This window comes from Typopeltis vanoorti, chromosome 19 (genome assembly GCF_054136105.1).
Source record: "Typopeltis vanoorti isolate ZY-2024b chromosome 19, IOZ_Tvanoo_1.0, whole genome shotgun sequence".
Classification (NCBI taxonomy): Eukaryota; Metazoa; Arthropoda; class Arachnida; order Uropygi; family Thelyphonidae; genus Typopeltis; species Typopeltis vanoorti.
This window is the reverse complement of record NC_143567.1, coordinates 95,392,905-95,416,384: the sequence shown is the minus strand read 5'-3', so window position 1 is coordinate 95,416,384 and position 23,480 is coordinate 95,392,905. Positions and strand designations below refer to the sequence as shown.

Sequence of the window (23,480 nt, the reverse complement as noted above, 5' to 3'; positions counted from 1 at the left end):
ATATATATATATATAGATATACATATACTTACTCTGCAAAATTCATTCTTTCTGCATGTTTGACACCACGCAGTCCCACATGCTTCATGTGTGGATAATACTTGACTATTAAAGCCTCAAGAGTAGCTCTATAACAATGGATTTTCAGGTGAGCTGCATCATCTAAATAAATAAAATGCATTTATAATAGTTGAATATTATAATTCTAAATTTTAATGCATTTTAAAAATATTTTTGGTATTATTAATTTTTATTTAATTTGTTTGCTAATATTTTAAGTGAAAAGTACAATAGATATCCATCCCTTCTTCCTCTTCATGTTAGGCTCAATGGCTTGTCATGGCAGGCAACCTGGAATTTAGACACCTAATTGCTGCCTATGATAGGGCAGTTAATCATATCTGCATTGTTTGCTATGTCTGTAAATTGTATATTCTTCAGGCTATTTGTCTGTTTTGCAGGATGAAAAATCTGAGTTTCCAGGAGGAAAACCCAGCCATCTCTATATGAAACTGGTTAACTCACCCTCACTTGCAAAACCCTGACAAGGTGCCTCTTGTCCTAAATAGGATTCAGATCTGGATCTTTCCAACCAAAGAACACTGTCTATTAATTAAACTTCAAAGACACTTTGCAACAGACATAACTCTGTTAAAATGGTTTTATAACAAAACAATGCAAATAAGACTACATAAGTGAAAGAATAATTGTATAAGTATTTTACAGATGTATTGACCACACGGTTGTCAATACATCTGTAAAAAATGCGGTATAAGAAAAAACCTCAGCTTACCACAAATGGCTCGAGACTAAAACTCCAGTCCAAGTCAGACTTCGAAAGGAGACCAAATGCTGCAAACTCAACTCTGGCCCAAATGGCAGTCACTCCATCTGGTTCCTAGCCAAGGCCATTGGGCACAACTTCTGCCCACCCAGATTTCCACCACTCTCATAACCGGATGGTACTGTAATTACCACACCTAAAGACAAGGCCAACTTACTGGCATCACTCTTCTCTTCAAATTCTTGCATTGATGACCTGAGCAAATTTCCCTTCACACTACCAAGAATGCATCCCTTCATGTCGCCCATAGTCTTCCGACAAAAAGAAATCCAAAGAATCCTCAATAACCTGAACACAAACAAGGCATATGGTCTTGATAGTATCCCACCTATTGTGCTCCAGAACTAACACCTATCCTGTATTGTCTCTTCAACCTATCCCCATTCAACTCGCATCTACCCTAAAACATGAAAGAAGATCCACATCCATCCCATCCCAAAGAAAGGTGATAAAAGTCAACCAACGAACTACTGTCTAATTGCTCTCACTTCTATTCTCTCTAAAATTATGGAGAAGGTCATCAACAACCAACTCGTGAATCACCTAGAGTCATACTAACTACTCAGTGAACAGAAGTATGGATTCTGCCACTTGCGATCGACAGCTGGTCTTCTTGCTTTCACCACCACTGCTAGACTCAAGCCATGGGGAAACTCATGTGGTTTCCTTTGATATTTCAAAGGTGTTTGATCAGGTTTGGCACAGGGGTGACTTAAACTGCAATTCTATGGTCTGCCTTCCTCACTCTGCAACTGGATCACCAACTTTCTCACTGCTTGCTCACTACGTGTCATGGTGGATGGTTTACTCTCTACTCTCTTCAGATTTTCCCACCAATGCAGGAGTACCCCAAGGTTCTTTTCTTTCACCCACTTACATCTTCCTCTGGTATATAAATGACCTGCTCTCTCAGACTTCCGATCCTATCCATAGCTTTGCCAATGACAGTACACTCCAATCCTCCTTTTCATTCGATAAACCTTGTATGCTCAAGTATTAGAATCCTCATGACCAGCGATCTGAGCTCAGATCTCCTAGTTATATCTCAGTGGGGCAAGGACAACCTTATAAATTTCAATGCCACTAAAACTCAGTTCTGTCTGATCTCTAGCAAGAATGAGCTCACATCAATCCCCCTTACCTTCAGTAATACTGAGATATCCAAACACGATCAGATTTTTCTACTCAGACTAACCTGCACCTCCGATCTTTCCTGGCACAACCACATTTCAACTATAGCTTTTGCAGCAGCAAAAAACTTGGTGTACTTTTTCGCACAAGACACTACTTCACAGCTGCTAACTCTATACAAAGCCCAAATCTGGCTAGCCATGGAATATTGTGCCCATATTTGAGGTGGAGCACTAAAATCTTCTCTAAGATTGCTCAAATCTGTCCAGAAGATGGCAATCTGGATAATTAATGATCTCTCTCTCATATACCCACTTCAATCCCTCTCTCTCACAGATGTTCAGTTTCTGCCTTGTGCCTCTTCTACAGATACTTCCATGGACAGTGCTCTACTGAACTGGCCACTATTATTCTTCTACTCTCCTCCAAAATCATTAAAACAAGAGTCACTGTTACCCAACACCCTTTTACAGTCCATCTTGAAACTCACCAAACCTACTTCATGGCCTCCTTCTTCATCCCATCTACTTCTGTCCTTTGGAACAGTCTCCCCAGCTCTGCTTTCCCCAGAGATTACAAGTCTCAGCTTTTTTAAGCAAAATGTAAACAGACACCTCCTTTTTTCTATTCCTTTTGTCCACACACAGTACTAATGTGCTATAGGTCCAGTGACCTTTTGTGTGTGGATCAGATATATAAAAAAAATCTACTGTCCTCTTCAGTCATGTTGGAACATCACACAATATTAAAAAAAAATTCAGTCAACTCTTACAGCAAACACTTACAAGATTTGCTCATTGTAACAAAAAACATTCCTTTAGCTTCTGTGACTTCATTACAGTGAGAACTAAATGTACTAATGTTAGAAATGAGACAGCTTTACCAATAATCACTGTTATTTACTCTTTTTTTTTTCTGCAATGAAAGGCTGCTAGCCTATAGTACATTAATGTGGATAAACTACGGATTATATAACACAGAAACAATACTTTTTCAAGTCTACAATAAGCAAGGTGATATAGTCTTGCTCTGGTAAGATGAAATTCATCTATCACTAAAAGAATTTATCACTAAAAGGAGAGGCAGATTTGCTAACACTTGATCAATCATTGCAAATGTGACATTGTTAAATGTACTTTTTATTCTTTTTGTCTATCTTTTGTCTACTTTCTATCTTTGATCAACTGTTATTTCCCAACCTGACTTTCAGATCTCTAGAAAGCAGACCATATTTGATGTAAAATTAAGCCTTGATTTTTATTGCAAATGCTTAAGATCCCTACACAATTCAATAAAAATTAAGACTTAATTTTATATCAAGTATGGTCTGCTTTCATCAAAGATTTAACTGCCATGAACCTAGGATATAGCACGAGTGATGTCACAAAACGTGATAGCAACAACTAGCGATGTTCTAATGTGCATACAGTAATGAATTTACCATTTGTATTCTGGTTTACAAATTATATTTAACAGTTGTGAAGTCGTCAAAAACATCTAATGTGTGTAGTCAATTGTTAATAGACTTTTGTTGTGTAAAACTTTCATGTAACACTACCCCCCCCCCCCCCGATGATGTAAGTCTTACGACATAGAAAACTTGTTGGGTTTTTAATTGCTTATTTTTATTAAACTCCTTATTTATACTATAATGTGGTCTTAATACTGAAAACTTCTGACATAGTTTTGCCCACGAAAAATATATATAAATATTAACATATTCATGATATATATAAAAACAGATAAAAGATACAATTTTTCAGCACTTAGACAACTTTGTTGTTATCTGTTTTTATATAATTTTTGTGCTTATTTAAACCCTGACAAAGCCACCAGTTTTAGGATGAGTGAAACTAGTTGGATAGTAGTTTCTAAATAAACGACTAATAATATTACTAATAATAAACCTTAGTAGTCCATACTAAGGCAACTCGGGAATGGTGAGGAATGCATTTCCGCTAGCTCTCTGGTCAACTTAAGAAACTTTCATAGTTTCTACATTTGGCTTTGAAATAATGCTGGTTCTAATATCCACTTTGCTTATGTAATTTTGCATCACCAAACTGAAGTCTTTTGGCTCTTTACTTTAGTAATAATAAATCTGTTTTAATTCAGTGTGTGTATGTTGTCTTATTCACTTAGCTGTAACTGATACACAAGTCTGCTTGGAAAGTATACTTATTAAATTGAACACTTAACAACTCAACTATTTCTGGTGCACATTTTATGCTTTCCTATTATTCAGATTCATGGTTATTCTTCCATGGCATTCTTTCTTTTAAATGTAATAAAATTTTCTTAGCTTTTCCTTGATCTGTATGGCTAACTTCTTTTCATAATATGATTTCACCTTCTTCATCATGGTTGTTAATCTGCTGGCCTGTTCTTTATACTGCTTTCCTGAGCTTCACTGTTACTTTCCTCATGATATCAGATCCAAGACATACTATTTTATTGCAGCTTCTGCTTGAAAAGTTGAATTCATTAATTTAACTCCCATGACTTAGCTTCATTTAGGACATCTATGGAAAAAAATTATGTAAACAGCTGCTGATTGTGATGAAGTTAAAGGGCATAATGTAGGATATAGCAGAGAGTGTATTTCAGCTAAACAGTTAATATTTCTTTCTTTTTTATTATTATGCATAGTAAAAAAAAAAAAATACTGTTTTGAAACAAAAATAAATACACAAATTTTTAAACAGTTATGAAGAAGATAGCAGTGATGATCATTGTCTTTCTCTTATGAATGTACAGCCCAATCCAAGAAACCTCAGAAGGTTGGTAGTGTGAAAGGGCAGTACCTGGAATAAGAGTTTAATAATGTCACATTACTCATCACACCAAATAATAAGAAAGTGAGATGATCTGTATTATTTAGGGAATCATACCTGTAAGCTTTTTTCTATAGTGTTCAATAGCATGGCAAGCAACTTCTCTTGCTTCATAACTTAATTCATGACCCTTTTGCTCTTTCACACAATTACTCAATGGATAACCACAGTATTCACTATAAAACATTTTAAAAGATATGTTAAAGATAAAGAAATGTCAGGAGAACTACATAGAGATGTAAAGCAATTATAAATAAATAAATAAATTAGGTATATGTATACAATTAGAAACTAAATTTAATACATAATAAACTCTTTCACACAATTACTCAATGGATAACCACAGTATTCACTATAAAACATTTTAAAAGATATGTTAAAGATAAAGAAATGTCAGGAGAACTATATAGAGATGTAACGCAATTATAAATAACTAAATAAATAAATAAATTAGGTATATGTATACAATTAGGAACTAAATTTAATACATAATAAACACTAGCATTTCACTTCAACAATCACAAACACTGTCAGAGGGGGAACACAAATGAGAGTTAAAGCACATGGAATGAACTGGGATTGACTGGAATCAAAAGATATATGCAATGAGAAAGGATATGAAAGAGTTGTTGAAAGAAGCAAAAATGAAGAGAAGGAAATAAATATTGTGAATCTGCTGCCTTGGTATGATAAGACAGAGTTGCGAAGAAGGGCAATGATTGCTAATGACTCAATGAAGGAAGATTGTGCACGAGGAAGGGTGTGAAGCTTATAGATATATGGAGTGAATTTGATGGATGAAAGACTTATACATGCATGATGGACTATGTTTGAATGGTTTTGGAGTTAGATGCTTGAAAAAAGGGTTGTTTAATGAGAGTTTAGAAGTACAAACAGGAAAACTAGAGTTATTAAGGGGTGATGCATCAAGCATTTGTCTGGCCATGCCTGGAATAAATGAGTATGTGTACAGAAATTATTATGCAATGTTGAATGCAATTTCACAGGTTTCAGATTCAAATGAGTTGGTAATGACTTTACACAAAGGAAACTTGGCCCAAGAGGATGCTGAAATGCATGTACACAAATGCCAGAAGTATCAGAAATAAAGGAGAGGAGTTTTTGGCATTCAGCTCAACTTGATCAAAAATTATAGGCATTTAGTGACATCTGGTTGACAGAAAATGATATAGTTACAGAGATAGAATGTAAAGGATATTGTATTTTCAGGGGGGGGGGGATAAAGAGAATAGGACAGGAAGTGGGGGTATTGCTAATTATAGCTGAAGAACTACAACTAACAAAATTAGAGTTAAAGAGGATTTTAGATCGGGGGGGGGGATGGTTCATTTGAGGCTGTCTGGTGTAAGATAGAGATAAATAGAACAAAATATGTTGTTGGTTGCTGCTAAACACCGGGGGGGGGGGGGATCCATAGGAATGCCATGCATTGGTAGATCAGCACAAATGAGTGCAGGCTGAGCGATTATTATGGAAGTCTTCAACTATGGGGACATAGATTGCAGAAGGATAGGGGCATGGCAAATGAAATTTATATAGTTGCTAAGGGATAATTACCTGAAACAGGGATTTAAAAGCTCTGGATCTGTAATAGCATCAGAAGATATATCTATAACCAAAGTAGACATTCTGCCTCCAACTGGGAAGAGTGACCATGCAGTCTTGTTCTATGAAGTTCTCAAACATGTAAAATTCTCTGTCAAGAAAGGGCTTATCTTGAACTATAAAGCTGGTAATTATGACAGACTTTGGAGACGTCTTGGAGCAGTGCCATGGCTTGAGAAGCTACACGGAACGAATGTCAGTAGTGTATTGGAAGTTGTCAGGAGGATAGGGGATTAAGTGGATGAGTAGAGATATAATGCAAGGGCTAAAAAAAAAAAAAAAAAAAACTTTGGAGGAAATATAAAGAAAAAGTGATCAGCATATTCATGAGCAGTACAAAGTGCAAGAAAGAAGGATGACTAGTATGGTAAGAAAAGCCAAATCAGATTATGAGAGAAAATTAGCTAAGCAGGCCAATGTAAATTCAAAGGAGTTTTTTTTTATGTAGCAAGCAAGAGGAAAAATGACTATGATAGGATGACTCTACTCTAATCAATGCTGATGGTAGGAAGGTGAAAGAGGCAAAAGAAATACTTGAGTTCCTGAGTGATCATTTTGCAAAGGTTCATCATCCTGGTGGAGATTTTGCAGTTGCTGATATGACAGAAACATGTGAAAATTGAGGCAGATGAACAGGAGATGTTCAGCATATTGAAAAATATCAATGTGAATACAGCATTGGACTGGATGGCATGTCAGCCATGTACTACGCGAATGTGCAAGAGAATTGGCATTCCTCTGACAAAGTTGTTCATCTTAGTCTCAGCTCTGGCAAGGTTTCAAGACAGTGGAAAGAGGGTAAGATAGTTCCATTACAAAATAGTGGCACAAGACAAAAGTAGCAAGCTATAGACAAATTAATATATCAGGAGTGGTTGTTAAAGTATTATAAAAGTTGGTTAAAGGTAAATTCCAGCGGTGGGTGGAAAGGTATATGATACTCTATGGTGGGCAGCATGGCTTTGTAAAAAGGTAGTTCTGCCTTAATAATTTACTAATATTTTATAATTGAGTGACAGCAGAGTTAGATAAAGGAAATGGCTACAACATGATACTACTGGACTTTACAAAGGCCAGAATACGGCACAGAAAACTAAACTATTATGAAAGTTGAAGCAAATAGGAATGCATATAAAACTAGTAGCATAAATAAGGGGAGTGGTGGCTAACAGACAGATACCAGAGAGTAGTCTATGGAGGAGTGAAATCTAGGAGAATGAGAGTAACTAATGTAGTATCTCAGGGTTCTGTAGTAGAACCACTATTCTTTAATTTGTATATCAATGATATAGGGGAAGGTTTAAGGATGGGGTTGGTTGATGTTCAGTTGTTTGTTGATGATGCAAAACTGGGGCAGGCACTAGTTGCTAAAGGCAATGTATATATCTTCAGGATGATTTAAATAAACTGGCATTGTGGGCAAAGGATAATGATTATTAATTTAATGTTGCAAAATGTAAGGTTCAGCACTTCGTATTGAAAAGACAACATACTGTGTATTACATTGATGGTTCTAAATTGAAGGAAATTCGTGAGGCTAAGAAATAATGGTGGACAGAGAAATGAAGTTCAGAGGGCATATTGCAAAAGTAGCTCAAAGGATTACTTGGATGTTGAAAAACATGCTGACAAGCAAAAACAGGATCCAGCTTTATAAGGCCATGATTGGGTTGCATCACTGTGCATAGATTATTTGGTCACCTGGGTTTCTTGGGGATCAGGAGGTGACAGAGAATATTCAGAGATGAGTGACCAAGCTGTGGAATGATGAATGGTGACAGATTTGTGGAATGCTCCCTATGAGGATAGATTTGAAGGTGTGTGTGGGTTACATAATTTAGTTGATAGGTGGAAAAGAGAGGACATGATAGAAACTTATAAGATATTAAAGGGATGTTAAAAATTGTTGCAAAGTAAATTTTTTGATATATGGCAAATAGAGAGGGAACTAGAGTGTGGATATTAAGGGTGCTTGGATTAGATTTTTGCGTGGAGAGTGTTGGCAAATGAGTAGAATAGAGTGCCAGAATTAGTTGAAGTGCCCTGACAATGAATGAGTTTAAAGAAGAGGTATGATAGGTTTTGTGTGTATAAAAGTTAGTGTGGGTCATCCATCTCGAGTCTCTAGACTCCATGGAGATATGCCATATAATAATAATCACATAAAGGTGAGTCTGATTACTGCCTGTATTTTTCAAAGGTTCATCTGGGAGGATAAATCACAATCCAGATCGGCTAACTCACTAGGGTTTCTCTCAGGATTTTTGAGAAATTTAGATAATGGTGGTATGTTAAGAGAATAGATTTTTTTTTTTTTTTAACTGTTCAGTGATAACATATTCTTTTAAAATTGGGATAATTAATCATTTAATGCCTAGATGAACATTTGCACATCATAATATATTATTATATGAGTATCTCCATGCAGTCAGAAGACTCATTTTGGGACATCCAAGCTAAGCATCATTCAGACAAAACCTAGGACCTCTCCTTAAAACTCCTTTACTATATCAGGGCACTCAAAACTACCTCTGACAATCATTCCACTCATTTGCCACTCTTCAAGCAAAACTTTTCTTGTGTCAATCCTATAGAACCCCTTTAGTAACATAAGTTTCTATTGTATTCCCCCTCTCTTCTGCTTGTCAACTAAACCCTGTAACCCACACATCTTCAATCTATCCTCATAGGGAACATTTCATAGACCTGTCACTCATCTCTGGATCCTCCACCACCTCCTAACACCAAGAAATCCAGATGACCAAATCTGTGCAGAGTGGTGTCAAGATATGGCTGAATCAAAGTCTTATAAGGGGGGATAATAACCTCTCCATCTTTACTTGTCAATGTGTTCTTCAACATCCAAGTAATCTTTAGAGCTATTCTGACAACTTTTGCAATATGTCCTCTGAACTTCAAACCTCTGTCACCACACCCAAATCCCTAGCCTCATGAATTTCCTGCAATCTAGTACAATTGATTTGATATAAAGTATGTCATCTTTTTGTCCAAAAGTACATAACCTTACATTAAATTAACAACCTTAAATTGAATCATATAACTGGATATCTGAAAGAATAATAACGGCTAGACTTAAATTAAATAAGAAATTTATTACAATCATAGGAATATATGCACCCAAAGAAGGGAAAAAAAATCTGAAACAGAAGAATTCTATAAAACCTTCAAAACGTAATTCAGAACATAAATAAACGAGATTATTTAATCATTGCAGGCGATTTCAATGCTAGAATTGGATCAAATACATTTAAAGATTTAATAGGTAATCAAGGAGAAAACACCATAAATAACAATGGAAGAGAACTCAGAGAATTTGTGGCCTATAATAGTTTGAAAATCACCAACAGCTTCTTCTTTAAACATAAAGATATACATAAATATACATGGGAAGCCAGAGGATATAAAAGCATCATTGAACTATATAATAGTAGGTGAAAAACTAAAGTTGGTAAGAAATTGCAAATCATACAAAGAAAATAAATGAAGATACAGATATAAAAAACGAATGGCAAAACATTAAACAAAATAACAAAACAGGCAGCATATGAAGCCATAGGAACAAAACTGCAAAAAAAAAAAAAAAAAAAAAAAAGGTTAAACGACAGAACCATGGGAAATGAAATAGAATATAAAAAAATCAGAGCAATAACAAGAAGAGAAACCAGGAAAATCAGAAGACAAGATTTGGAAAAATTTGTATTAAGATTAGAGCATGACATAAATGGACCTCAACTAAAGAGCTATAAAATCATAAAAAAATGACTCAAGAAACAAAGGATAATCTACAATTAGAAGGCCCCCTACACAAAAGAATGGACCAATCACTACACCCAGCTTCTAAACAATAATAATCAAATTGAAATAAAATAAGTGATAAGTCAAGAAACAAATGAAGAAGAAGAATAGACTGATTTGGAGGAAAATGGTAGATAGGAAGTTAGTAATGATGTAAATTTTTCATGTAGTACTATCATATCCTGTACACCCCTTGAGGGTACATGGCAGGAATTTGATGATGATGATGATGACAAATGACGAACCAATATAGCTAAATGATCTAAAGGAAATATTGAAGAAACTAAAAAATAGAAAAGCTACAGGAGAATATGGAATAAATTCAGAACTATATAAATGCAGCTCTAAGCCATTTCAATTACGATTGATTAAATTTCTAAACAGAATATGGGAAGAAGGGAATATCTCAACAAGAATGGAAGAGAGCAATAGTCATAAACATATTCAAAAAAGAAAACAGAAAGGATTGCGGAAACTACAGAGGAATATTCTTATTAAATACATGCTATAAAATATATCTAGATATAATTAAAAGTATTAATTATATAATTAAAATGATATAATATATTTAATGATATAATTAAAACGATTGATTAAATTTCTAAACAGAATACGGGAAGAAGGAAACATCTCACAAGAATGAAAGACAGCAATAGTCATAAACATATTCAAAAAAGGAAACAGAAAGGATTGCAGAAACTACAGAAGAATATCCTTATTAAATACATGCTATAAAATATATCTAGATATAATTAAAAGTAAATTAACACCATGTTGGAGGTTTAATGGATTTTTTACAACACTCAGAAAGGATTAAAAAAGAATTTAATACTTCCTATATTTCGTCCTAGTCGCTAGGACATCGACGGGGATTACAAAAATAACTAATGTAACATGTATACAAATATCATACAATACTCAGCCCAACAGCATGGGTGACGCTAAAGTCCTATCTAGGTGGAGTGCCCTCTAAGGGCGGTTGTAAGTGGCCTGGAATGTAAGGTGGGACCTCTGGTGATAAGTGTTTCCCAAATCTTCGGAAGCTTAATGCAACCGTATTTATTAAGGTTTGGTTGAATTTTGAGAGCTGCTGCTGCTTCTAAGAATAGTCTCTCTTTCTTGAATTGGCTGTGATGGAGCATGGTGGTTTTCTTCCATGATACCCTGTGGGTGGTGTCTAAGACATGGTCAGCCAAGCCTGATCCGCCTAGAGGGACACAAGTCTTACATCTATAAACACTGCTATGATCATTCAGGCTTGGCTGACCATGTCTTAGACACCACCCACAGGGTATCATGGAAAAAAACCACCATGCTCCATCACGACAAATTCAAGAAAGAGAGACTATTCTTAGAAGCAGCAGCTCTCAAAATTCAACCAAATCTTAATAAATACGGTTACATTAAGCTTCCGAAGATTTGGGAAACACTCATCACCAGAGGTCTCACCTTACATTCCAGGCCATCTACAACTGCCCTTAGAGGGCGCTCCACCTAGATAGGACTTTAGTGTCACCCAAGCAGTTGGGCTGAGTATTGTATGATATTTGTGTACATGTTACATTAGTTATTTTTGTAATCCCCATCGATGTCCTAATGACTAGGACGAAATATAGGAAGTATTAAATTCTTTTTTAATCCTTTCTGAGTGTTGTAAAACATCCATTAAACCTCCAACATGATGTCCTCACAGCACTTAAGCCTCTACACATGAAGTAAATTAACGCCATGGGCTGGGGAAATTATTGGAGAAGAAATGCGGCTTTAGGAAAGGAAGATCCTGCATAGATCCCACATTTACACTCAAACAGATTATAGAAAAAAGAATAGAATTTAACCTGCCAATATATATGGCCTTCCTAAATTATGAGAAAGCATATGATCAAATCAGTAGAACAAAATTAATCAATATACTGTATGAATTGAAAGCTCCACCTCAAACCACCAAAGCAATAGCAAATATAATGGAAGAAAGCTATACTCAAATTAAAAATAATAATGAAACAACTGAAAAAATTAAAACCAATAGAGGTCTCATCTAAGGAAGTGGATTATCACCAACACTCTTCAATATATATATATATATATGGGAAAAATTTCAAGAGAGTGGAGGAAAAACAAAATCATAGGAATTAAAATAGGAAATAAAGAATTAACCAGCCTTTTGTATGTTGACGATCAAGTTATTTTTGGTGAATATGAAGACCAATTACAGAAAAATATACATGTATGAACAAAACAATAGAACAGTATGACATGAAAATCTCAATAAATAAAATGAAATCAAATAGCATTTCAAAGTAAAGAAATTAAAAGATGCAGACTAGTCATCGACAACAAAGTAATAGAACAAGTGAACAAATTTAAATATCTAGGAAATTACATAAGCCCCAATGGAGAAATCGACATTGCATATAAAAAGCAAAAATTCATAACAGAACAGTCATTGGAACTTTGAATAGACACTTCAGTAAACCAATGTCTAGAACAACCCAAATAAAACTATATAAAATAATAGCCAAACCAATTCTGAAATATGGCAGTGAAACATGGACTTGAGGAGAAAGAGATAAAAGACAAGTGGAAGCCACAGAAATAAAGTTCCTAAGACTGCTTGCAGGCTATAAAAGAATTGATAAGATAAGAAATGAAGAAATAAGAAAACAGTTATCCATAATTAACATAACAGAAGACATCACAAACTATAGAAGGAACTGGAAAAACCACGTAGATTGAACGAATGAGAACAGATGGCCAAATATTGCTTAGAAATATAAACCAAAGGGACACTGATCAAGAGGAAGACCCAGGATAAGATGGGTAGAGATTTTTAAACCCTTGAAGACGTTACATGCAAACAATTGCCTAATACGGAAGCCAAGAAGAAGAAGAAGATATTAACAACCACTATCCTTCACCCACACTATCAATTTATATCATCCTGTAGGATATCTACATCGCCTTTATCAACTAGTGTCCCCTGCAAGTTTTGCATCATCATCAAACAACCGAGAATAGGTTGTTTGGTGATGATGCAAAACTAATCACCCTTGCTCCCCTAGATTCCATTCCATTATACACTATTCTCTGGTTTTTGTCTATAAACTATCCCCAAATTCATGCCATTTTCATATCCATTCCAATTTGCTCCAACTTATGTAATAGTTTTTTCCATGCAGTATTCTGTGAAATGCCTTTGCAAAGTTCAGCAGTATCATGATGTAGCAATTTCCATTATTCAGTTCTGGTGTCACTTTATTATAAAATGTGAATAAATTGCTAATGCAGGACCTACCTTTTACACTCCAACCCCCCATAGTGTATCAGATTCCTATCCATCATTTCCTGAGATACTAATTGGTTTGTAATTTGCTACTTCTGTGTTTTGGTGCTGTCCACATTTATGTAATGGAACTACCTTATCTCTCCACTTTCCACTTCCTTGGAACCTTGCTAGAACTAAGGCTTAGATTAAACAACTTTGTCAGAGGCACAACAAACAGGCTGACATATATGCATTTATGTCTTCACACTGATATTTTCAACATGCTGAGCAGCTCCAGTTTGTCTGCCTCAATTCTCACATCAGTAACCACAAAGTCTCCCTGGATTGTGCATAGTAGCTCAACTCTTTCATCTGCTTCTGCCACTTTCCTACTATAAGCAGTGATTAAAGTAACTTTCCATAATTATTCTTCCTTTTTTGCTATGCATCATAAGATTTATTCTGCCCTGCTTAGTTAATTTTGTCTTATAATCTGATTTAACCTTCCTTACCATAGTCACCCTTCACGCCTGCTCTATATTTAACTGCTGAACTGTATTCATTATGAATAGTATGATATATTTCAATGCATTATTATAAAGTATTTGACAATACAGAAAAATAAAATTCACTAGAAAAATTAATTTTAATCTTTTATTTTAAAATCAACCAAAATTTTTTAAAATAGTATCTTAAAATATATGGTTATACATAACCATATATAAAACTACGTGTGTTGAGGCTTAAGTGCTGTGAAGAATTCATGCTAGAGGTTTAATGGAATATTAACAGCACTGAGAAAGGATTAAAACTAATTTTAATACTTCCAATATTTCATCTCTGTCACAGAGACATCTTTGGGGATTACAAAAATTTTTTGTAACAACACACACATAAATACAATACAGAGTGAAACTAAAGTCCTATCTATCTAGGTGGTGCCCTCTATGGGCATTTGCAGGTGGCCTGGGATGTAAAGAGGGATCTCTGATAATTAAAGTTTTTCCCAAATTTTGGGAAGTTTAATGCAACCGTATTTGTTTAAATTAGATTGATTCCTGAGTGCAGATGCAGATTAAAAGAACAGTCTTTCCTTTTTTAATTTACTATGGTGGAGCATGGTAGTTTTTTTCCAGGAGATCCTATGGGAAGTATCCAAAACATGGTCTGCAAGGTCAGATTGACCATAATCGTGTTTGCATTTGCAGATGTAAGAACTGTGTTCTTCTAACTGGATGGATGCTGACCTGCCTGTTTGTCCGAAGTAGGCAAGTTTACAGGAACAAGGTACTCTATATACACCAGGCACTGAAAGAGGAGGGAGCTGGTCTTTAGTGGAGTGGATAAGGGTAGCAAGTTTACGGTGAGGCTTAACAGCTGTATGGAGATTGTACTTTTTCAATGATCTGGCTATTTTTTTCTGAAGTAGCACGGATGTAAGGAATGGTGATGGCATTTTTGAAGTCCTTCTGAAGAGATGGTTGGGGAATGGGGAAGGACTTGATTATTTTTTTTAATTCTGTAGTCATTATAGCCATTGGAAAGGAAGGTGCTGTGTATGTGTTTGAGTTCGGTTGAAAGGGCAGTTTTACTGGAATAAAGATTGTGGGCCCTATTGGTCAGAGTTACCATTAAACCTCTAACATGCATATATAAAACTATGGTTATATATAAAGCTGCTGCAGGAAAGGCTCTTTCAATATAAGTTGGCAGAATGGTTTTCAGGGTATGAAGTTCTGTTCTCTATTGTCTTGAGTGATAGCAATTCTTGTTTAAACTCCAAGCCTGACTAGACTTGGACAGGTAATGTGGACCCACACATTTTAAATGTTCTTTATTGGAGTTCTCAATATAATATTGCCAAACAAATGTTTCTGGATAAGAAATGGAGGGTTTAAAATAAATAATAATAATACAGTAAATATACCTCACAATTTGTTTGATGTCTGATAGAATATCAAAACTAAAACAGTGGACTATGAGAGTAAAAATGATTATTCTCTACTGAAAAATATCTGCTCAAGAAGAAGTATAATTTTGTTCGTTATAATGATTTGGTGATTAATATTAGCATGCCTTCTTATTTTGGATGTAGGAAAAATTAAAATTTGGATAATAATCTGGAATTTTTCTTGGATATTTATCTAATTCCTGGAATTTTCGAATCCAATAAAACAAGAAGGATCCTGAGATCTCAGTTTCTCAGGAAGGAAATCCTATAACTTGCCTTCAATTGAAAAACAATGGAATGAAGTGCATAAGACATTCAGATACTTGGATGCTATGAGAGTAACACTATTAGGATATAGCATGTATGCATATACTAATTAACACTTAAAATGCATGTTAACACAAATATGTTAAGGAGAATGTTATGTGCATAAATGCATGCTGTACTCACTATTTTTTTTTTTTGTACTAAAATATATCATTTTGTATTGCTGCTACATTGTTATATACAACATAAATGCCAAGAGCTGTCTATGATAATAAAAAAATGAAAAAAAAAATTTAAATGATTGACAGAGTTACTATAAGACAAAAGTAAATCATAACTATAGGTAACAGATCACTTTCAAAGAATGCATTACTTGGCTGTTAAGCAATGCCTCAATACTATATGCAGCCTATTATTATATACAGGAGTCACTTAACATGTTCACTGGAAAAACCCTATCATGTTGCTCTTGCTCATGGAACAGGATGTGACAATTTGTTTTGTACTTCTGATATGCACAGCAGGCAGGCGTGCAACAAATCATTACATGTGCTTTCCAGAGAAACAAAAGTTATTAGAAGGGAAAAGAATCTGTTGGTTTTAGGCTATACAAATAACTGATAATTAAGATATTCTATATTTGAATTGCATATAGAAATTTCTAAATGTGCTTCAACCAACATTAATGAGACAGCACGAACCATTTAACAGTGCACTAACACAATCTAATTCTCCCACCAACACCACATACCATACTACACAGCAGAAGTTTTATTGAAGTACTAAGTACAGTACAGTACAACATCCTAACATACTATTTGAAAATAATAAACAAGGGAAATTTATTCTTTTTCAAAGATTACCCTTCTATTCTTTTACCCCAAGAAACAACTTCTTTTCATTTTCTGAGTTTATTTAAAGAACAGACTTACCCATCTCTTAATCTCTTTATTTTTTGGAAATCACCTGGAGTAAAAAAGATTAAGTAAGAAACTGAGAAGCTTACAAAATCTGTATTTCTAATCCTGTTAATATGCCAGTGACTATTTGATACAGAATTTACGAAGTTTGTGATAATATAGGATTTTGAATTTTCTTTGGCAAATGAAATCAAAGAAAGTATTTTATTTCATATAACAATGACTATATTTTTTTTGAGTTAGCATCCTTACTTCGCCTTTCTCAAACAAAATTTAATTAAACTTAAAAAATCTTCAGTTGAAGAAAACACATGATTACAGCAGTTCATATCCCCACCTCCATTACGCAATACTTCAGTATTGCATAATGGAGGTGGGGAATTGTTGATTGTACTTTCTTTTGCTGTTTATATTTATGATGATGATATAATCAGAAATCAAATTGATATAACCACAAGAAAGAGCATATGAGGATATAAGAATATAAGTTACCTTCATAGAAATAAAACTGAATGTGAGAATTACAGAGGTATTTCCCTACTGAGTGTTCCTGGCAAGATCTATGCAAGTATACTTGAGAAATGGTTGAGTAGAATTGTGGAAGAAAAGCTTGGTGAAGAACAAGCTGGATTCAGGCCAAATAGAGGCTGTCAGATTCAGATCTTCACTTTACGACAAATAGTCGAGAAAGCATGGGAATATAACAAAGATCTGTATTTAAGTTTTGTCGATTTGGAAAAGGCATATGACAAGGTGTCTAGAGAGAAGCTATTCAATACGCTGCAGTTATATGGTGTCAATGGGGCATTATATCAAGCAATACTTACTTTTTATTTGAGTTGTAAGTCAGCAGTTAGAATTGAAGGAAGTACAGGAAGATGGTTTAATGTTAAATCTGGTGTGAGACAAGGATGTACATTATCCCCTCTGTTATTCATTATCTATATGATCACATTATGAAGGAAAGTGGTATTAAACATGATATCAAAATTGGAGATGTTAATGTCGGCTCTTTGCTTTATGTGGATGTGTTATACTTCTAAATAAATCTGCTACAAGTCTGCAAGATTATCTGACTAAATTGAATAGCTGTTGTAATAGATATGGTATGAAGGTCAGAAATAAAAAGACAAAGACAATGAAAATAGGCAGAATCATTGAAAATGTCAACTGTGTTGTGAATGGAGAACCTGTGGAACAAGTAAAACATTTCAGCTACTTAGGCACGATTTTTACTGAAGATGGTAAATTAAATATAGAAATAGACAACAGAATCAGCAAAGCTGGTATGGTGGGAAGTCAATTGAATAAATTCATATGGAATAAGAGAGAAATTAGTCGGAACACTAAATTAGCTGTATACAAGACAGTGTTCAAACCAGTTTCAACTTATGGATCTGAGAGCTGGATCAGAAGTAAAACACTTGACCAAAGACTAGAGACCACAGATATGAGAGTCCTGAGAAAGATTATAGGCATGAACAGATGGCATCAATGGCAATATCATATTAAAAACGAGGATATTAGGAAAGAACTTTACATTGTCAGCATCCAGGAATGTGTTAGCAGAGCTAATCTCAGGTGGTATGGTCACTTAAACAGAATGGGCAAGGAAAGATTAGCCAAGCAAGTGTTCTCTGCCAGGTTGGCAGTAAAACGACCCAGAGGAAGACCAAGATATAGGTGGATTGATATGGTAGAAAGTGCCTTAGACGATAGAAATATAAGATCTGATAATGTTGGAGTCTTGACAAGTAACAGACTGATTTGGAGGAAAATTGTAGATAGGAAGTTAGTAATGATATAATTTTTTTTCATGTAGTACTGTCATATCCTGTACACCCCTTGAGGGTACATGGTAGGAATTTGATGACGATGATGATGTTACCTTCATAACTCTGCTACTAGTATGTTCTTTCTTGTGGTTATATCAGGTGCTTTAATATCATTTTTATTCTAGGTGTTTATCAAAACTTTATAGAATGACAGCTACTCATGTGGTGAAAAACAAACCATGGAACATCTTCTGCAATGCTGCCTAATAGACATTAATAATATATGTACCCGAGAAGATTTAATGCAGTGTAATAAAAGAGCTTTAAAATATGTTAGTCACTGGTGAGTAAAATTTGACATGTTATGTTTTTGCATAATATTTATGCAAGTGGTATTTTTGTCTTTTAATGTATGCTTTTAATCCCTATTCTTTTAATGTCTATTTCTTTAAATGTATGCTTTTAGTCATTTATATGTATTCTCTTAGATTTAATGTAGTTCACACATGAAATAAATCAGAACTTTCTAGCCCCACCCCCATGTACAGTCAAACAAGTTTCCACCTGATGCAAAAAATGCACAAGATGCAGCCTAGCATGAAAGTGTTAATGGTGTAAAAAAAAAAAAAAGGGTCATGGAAGTAGACTTTCAATAGGTTTCTCACCTAATTTTTCAATCCTCATCTTATTGTAGTGCACCCTAGTAGGTATACTAGGGTGCACTACAATAAGATGTTAATTTAGTTACTGAATAAATGAGAATGAACTGGCAAATATGGTTCTCAGCTGACTACACTGTATTCTATATTAGCTTGTATGCTGCATAAAAAATATGAGTGTGTAACATAAAAAAATGTCATGCTAGCTTGCCTAGTTATACAATAAATTGTTGTTTTTGTCTTAAATTCAATAAAATTGAAGATAAGAAGGGTATCATTAACATAAGATGTATCAATGGCAAAGTGAATCAAGCAGAGGAATTTCAGAAATCTTCTTCTTCTTCTTCTGCAGCTTCTCCCACTTAAGTGGAGTCACTGTTTGTAATGAGTCTCCTCCACACCTTCCTGTCTTGGGCTGTCACCACATCCAAGTTCTTCATCTTCAAGTCCTCTTCTACCAGCTCCCTCCATCTCTTCTTTGGCCGCCTACGCTTCCGCCTTCCTTGCACATCCATCTGCATGACCCTTCTTCCCACATATTTGTCCTCCCTCATCACATGACCAAACCATCTCAACCTTGCCTCCTGTATTTTCGCTCCTAAGTTCGTAACTTTCACTGTTCCCCTGACATAGTCATTTCTCAGATGATCCTTTCTGGTCACACCGCACATCCACCTAAGCATTCTCATCTCTGCTACTTCCATCCTGCTAATATTATTTTTCCTCAGGGCCACAGTTTCTATAGCATATGTCATAGCTGGCCTCACTACTGTCCTATAAATTTTGCCTTTCAGATTGATCGGCACCCTCTTATCACATAACACTCCAGCCATCTCCCTCCAGTTCCTCCAACCTGCTTGTATCCTGCATCCCACTTCCTTCTCACCTCCTCCATCTTCTTCCACTGTCGAACCTAAGTATCTAAAGTCTCTCACCTTCCTGATGACATTTCCTTCCAGGTCTGTCTCCTGGCCACCGCCCACTGCGCAACACATATACTCTGTCTTACTTCTGCTCAGTCTCATACCTCTCTCTTCCAGTACTTTTCTCCATCTTTCCAGTTTAGTTTCCGCTTCTTCTCTTGAATCTACACCCAGCAAGATGTCATCTGCATACAACATTGTCCAAGGTGCATCTTCTCTCACCTCCTCTGTTACCACCTCCATCACAATATTAAACAGAAATGGACTTAATGCTGACCCTTGATGCAAGCCAACTGTTACTTGAAAACTTTCTGTCTGTCCCAAACAGGTCCGAACACTTGTCTTCACATTTCTGTACATTTCCTGCACCAACCTGACATATTTCTCCGGCACCTTCTTTTCCCTCAGACACCTCCAGACTTCTTGCCTTGGCACTCTATCGTATGCTTTCTCCAGATCAGTAAATACCAGATGTAGCTCCCTTTGTTTCTCTCGATATTTTTCCATCATCTGTCGTAACCCAAAGATAGCATCTGTTGTTGATCTTCCAGGCATGAAGCCAAATTGTTCCTTTGCAATCTCCACCTCCTCCCTCAATCTACCATCCAGAACCCTTTCTAGGATCTTCATTGTGTGGGACATCAACTTTATTCCTCTGTAATTTTTACAGTCTTGTGCATCCCCTTTACCCTTGTAGATGGGAACAAGAGTACTCTCCCTCCATTCCTCGGGTATATTTTCCTGTTGGCAAACTTTCATGAACAGGTCCCACAGCAGGTCAATTCCCTCTTCCCCCAGTGCCTTCCATGCCTCCACTGGAATTCTGTCGGGGCCCACCGCTTTTCCATTCCTCATCCTCTTCATGGCCTCCGTCACTTCCATTCTACTGATGTTCTGCACCATCCCCTCAGAAGGCTGCCCATCTCCTCTGTGAGTCCTTGCATTTTCCTCATTCAGAAGTCCCTCAAAGTATATTTTCCATCTGTTTCTTATGTCCACATCCCTCCATAATACTCTTCCTTCAGCATCTTTGATCTGCCTCACATGTAAGATGTCCTTAGCTGCTTTATTTCTACATTTCGCTAGTTGGTAAATTTTTCTCTGTCCTTCCTTTGTTTCTAATTGATCATACAGATCTTGATATGCCATGGCCTTCGCCTGTGCCACAACTCTCTTGGCTTCTTGCTTTCTCTCTTTGTACACCTCTCTGTCCTCTTCCACTCTTGACTCATCCCACTTCTGCTTTGCCTTCCTCTTAGCTGTCACTGCCACTTGTACATCATTATTCCACCACCAACCCTCCTTCTGCTCTCTAATCTTTCCAGATGTCTCACCAAGCACCTCGATTGCACAGCTCAGGATTACTTTTGAATTATGTTTCCACCAATCTTGTACACTTTCCAGTCCATCCGAAATCCTCTCTAACACTCTCTCCCTAAAATGATTCCTCACACTCTCTTCTTTTAAGCAAAACCACTTAATTGTCTTCATCCCATGGCAACCAGAAGTTCTTATCTTCGATCTTAATTTAAAGTCTGCGCACAGCAGTCGGTGTTGTTGTGCTACCTGATCTGTTGGAATTACCTTACAATTTGTCACAACCTTAAGATGTTTTCTTCTAGTCAAAATGTAGTCAATTTGTGAGCTGTTGTTACCACTTCTAAATGTTATCAAATGTTCTTCCCTCTTGAAAAAAAACGAGTTCACAATTGCCAGATCAAACGCTACTGCAAAGTCCACAACCCTCTCTCCTTCCTGGTTCATCACTCCCACTCCGTGACCGCCATGCACCCTTTCACAGTCTCTATTCTGTCTTCCTATGTGCCCATTCAAGTCTCCTCCTACAATCACCATCTCATTTTCTTCCAATTCCCTCATTTCTTCATCTAACACGTTCCAGAACTCATCTTTTTCCTCTGCTGTACAACCAACTTGCGGGGCATATACACATAATACGACCACCCGCTCTTCTCCAAGACCCAATTTCATTCGCATGATCCTGTCGTTCATTCTACCCACGTCCAGTACTTCACCCTTCATTCTGCCACACACCACAATTCCTACACCATTTCTTCCCTCGTTATTCGCTCCAGAGGAATTTCAGAAATATCATATATTAATGTAACTTGTGTTATTATCAGGACAAAGAACACCACCTACCCACAATACTAATGTACTTAAGGACTTAAGTACATTAGTATTGTGGGTACAGCCATTTTGTAATTTATCATTCACAGTACAAAAAAAATATTATGATTATTTCTGGTAGCTAGATAAATGCACAATATTATATTGAGAGGTTTAACCCAGTATTAAAACAAAAGAATAGTGTGTCAGATATGTAAATATGAGTCATCTGTTGATTCCTGGAACATTTTTATTTTAATGAGATACTTAAATAACTATTCTTGACAGGTAAAAGTTTTTTTAAGGATTAAAATTCTTACTTCATCCTTACCTACTCGTGTCTATCTTCATATAACAGCATCCAACAGATAATAGTGCTTTAGCTGATTTCTTTTCCACAAACATTCTTAACATTAAAGGAACAAGATTGCCACATGCATGAAGTCCAATGATTCCAAATGGCAACTTAAAAAATGTGAGAGAAAATTAATTTAACAAAAAAAGTATTTAAAAAGATATAAAATGAGGGGAGGGAATGAAAAGGTCTTAAGTGAGAATATTTTAATACAATGGGAACCATTTAAAATATTCTAAGACATTTTTCTGCCTGTTAAAATGTTTAATATAAGTACCTGATATTGAACATTTTTTTGTTGAACCAAATTCAGCAAAACTGAATGGAAAAACTTGTTCAAAATACTTATAAATCTTCATGGTAAAAATGTAACTGTGTGTATGCATCATTATTATTATTGCACAAGAACCTACATGGAGTTCAATGGCTCAATGCAGAAGAAACGCTATTCACACAATATTTATCCATCTCTCTCTTAGGTGGCATCTTCATATTGAAGGTTTGCAATTATGGATCTATCCATAATACAACACTGAGGCCCCAAGAACCAAGTGGGGAAAATTTCCCTATATATTTTTTACTGTAGATCCATGTGTGTTCACGGAGCTGGTTTGCCTGTTCTAATGGACAAAAAACCCGAGTTTCCAGGTGAAAAAAACCCTTGACCTCTGTATGAGAGACTGGCTAACTCACCTTTTAGTCAAAAGAGACCAGATAAGTTCCTCGTGTCATGGATGGGAATCAAATTCATGTCTTTCTGCTCAAAGTCTATACCGACTGAGCTACAGAGGCTCTATAGAATATACCTATCATACCTTTCTTTAAATGCACTAACTGATGAAGCACTCACAACAGACTATGACAAACCCATTTCACTCATTCACCACTTTCCAAGCAAAAAATATAGTCCTCACACTCTTGCTAAACATGCTCAATTTCTAGGGATGACCCCTCCTGTAACCAAGTGGTGAAATATTTCCTTTGCAT

At 35.7% G+C, this 23,480-nt stretch overlaps 1 protein-coding gene across 1 annotated transcript in view; it reads right to left on the bottom strand.

Moving 5' to 3' along the window:
• The window catches only part of LOC150096368 (methyltransferase-like protein 25B), a 101,676-nt gene that overhangs the window by 21,666 nt on the left and 56,530 nt on the right, over positions 1–23,480 (bottom strand). Inside the window, exons 8-10 of the mRNA XM_090409042.1 lie at positions 22,470–22,603; positions 4,867–4,985; positions 33–162 (exon numbers count right to left, since the gene is read on the bottom strand). Of these exons, the coding sequence (XP_090265168.1) occupies positions 33–162; positions 4,867–4,985; positions 22,470–22,603 (383 nt within the window). The remainder of the gene's footprint in view (positions 1–32; positions 163–4,866; positions 4,986–22,469; positions 22,604–23,480) is intronic.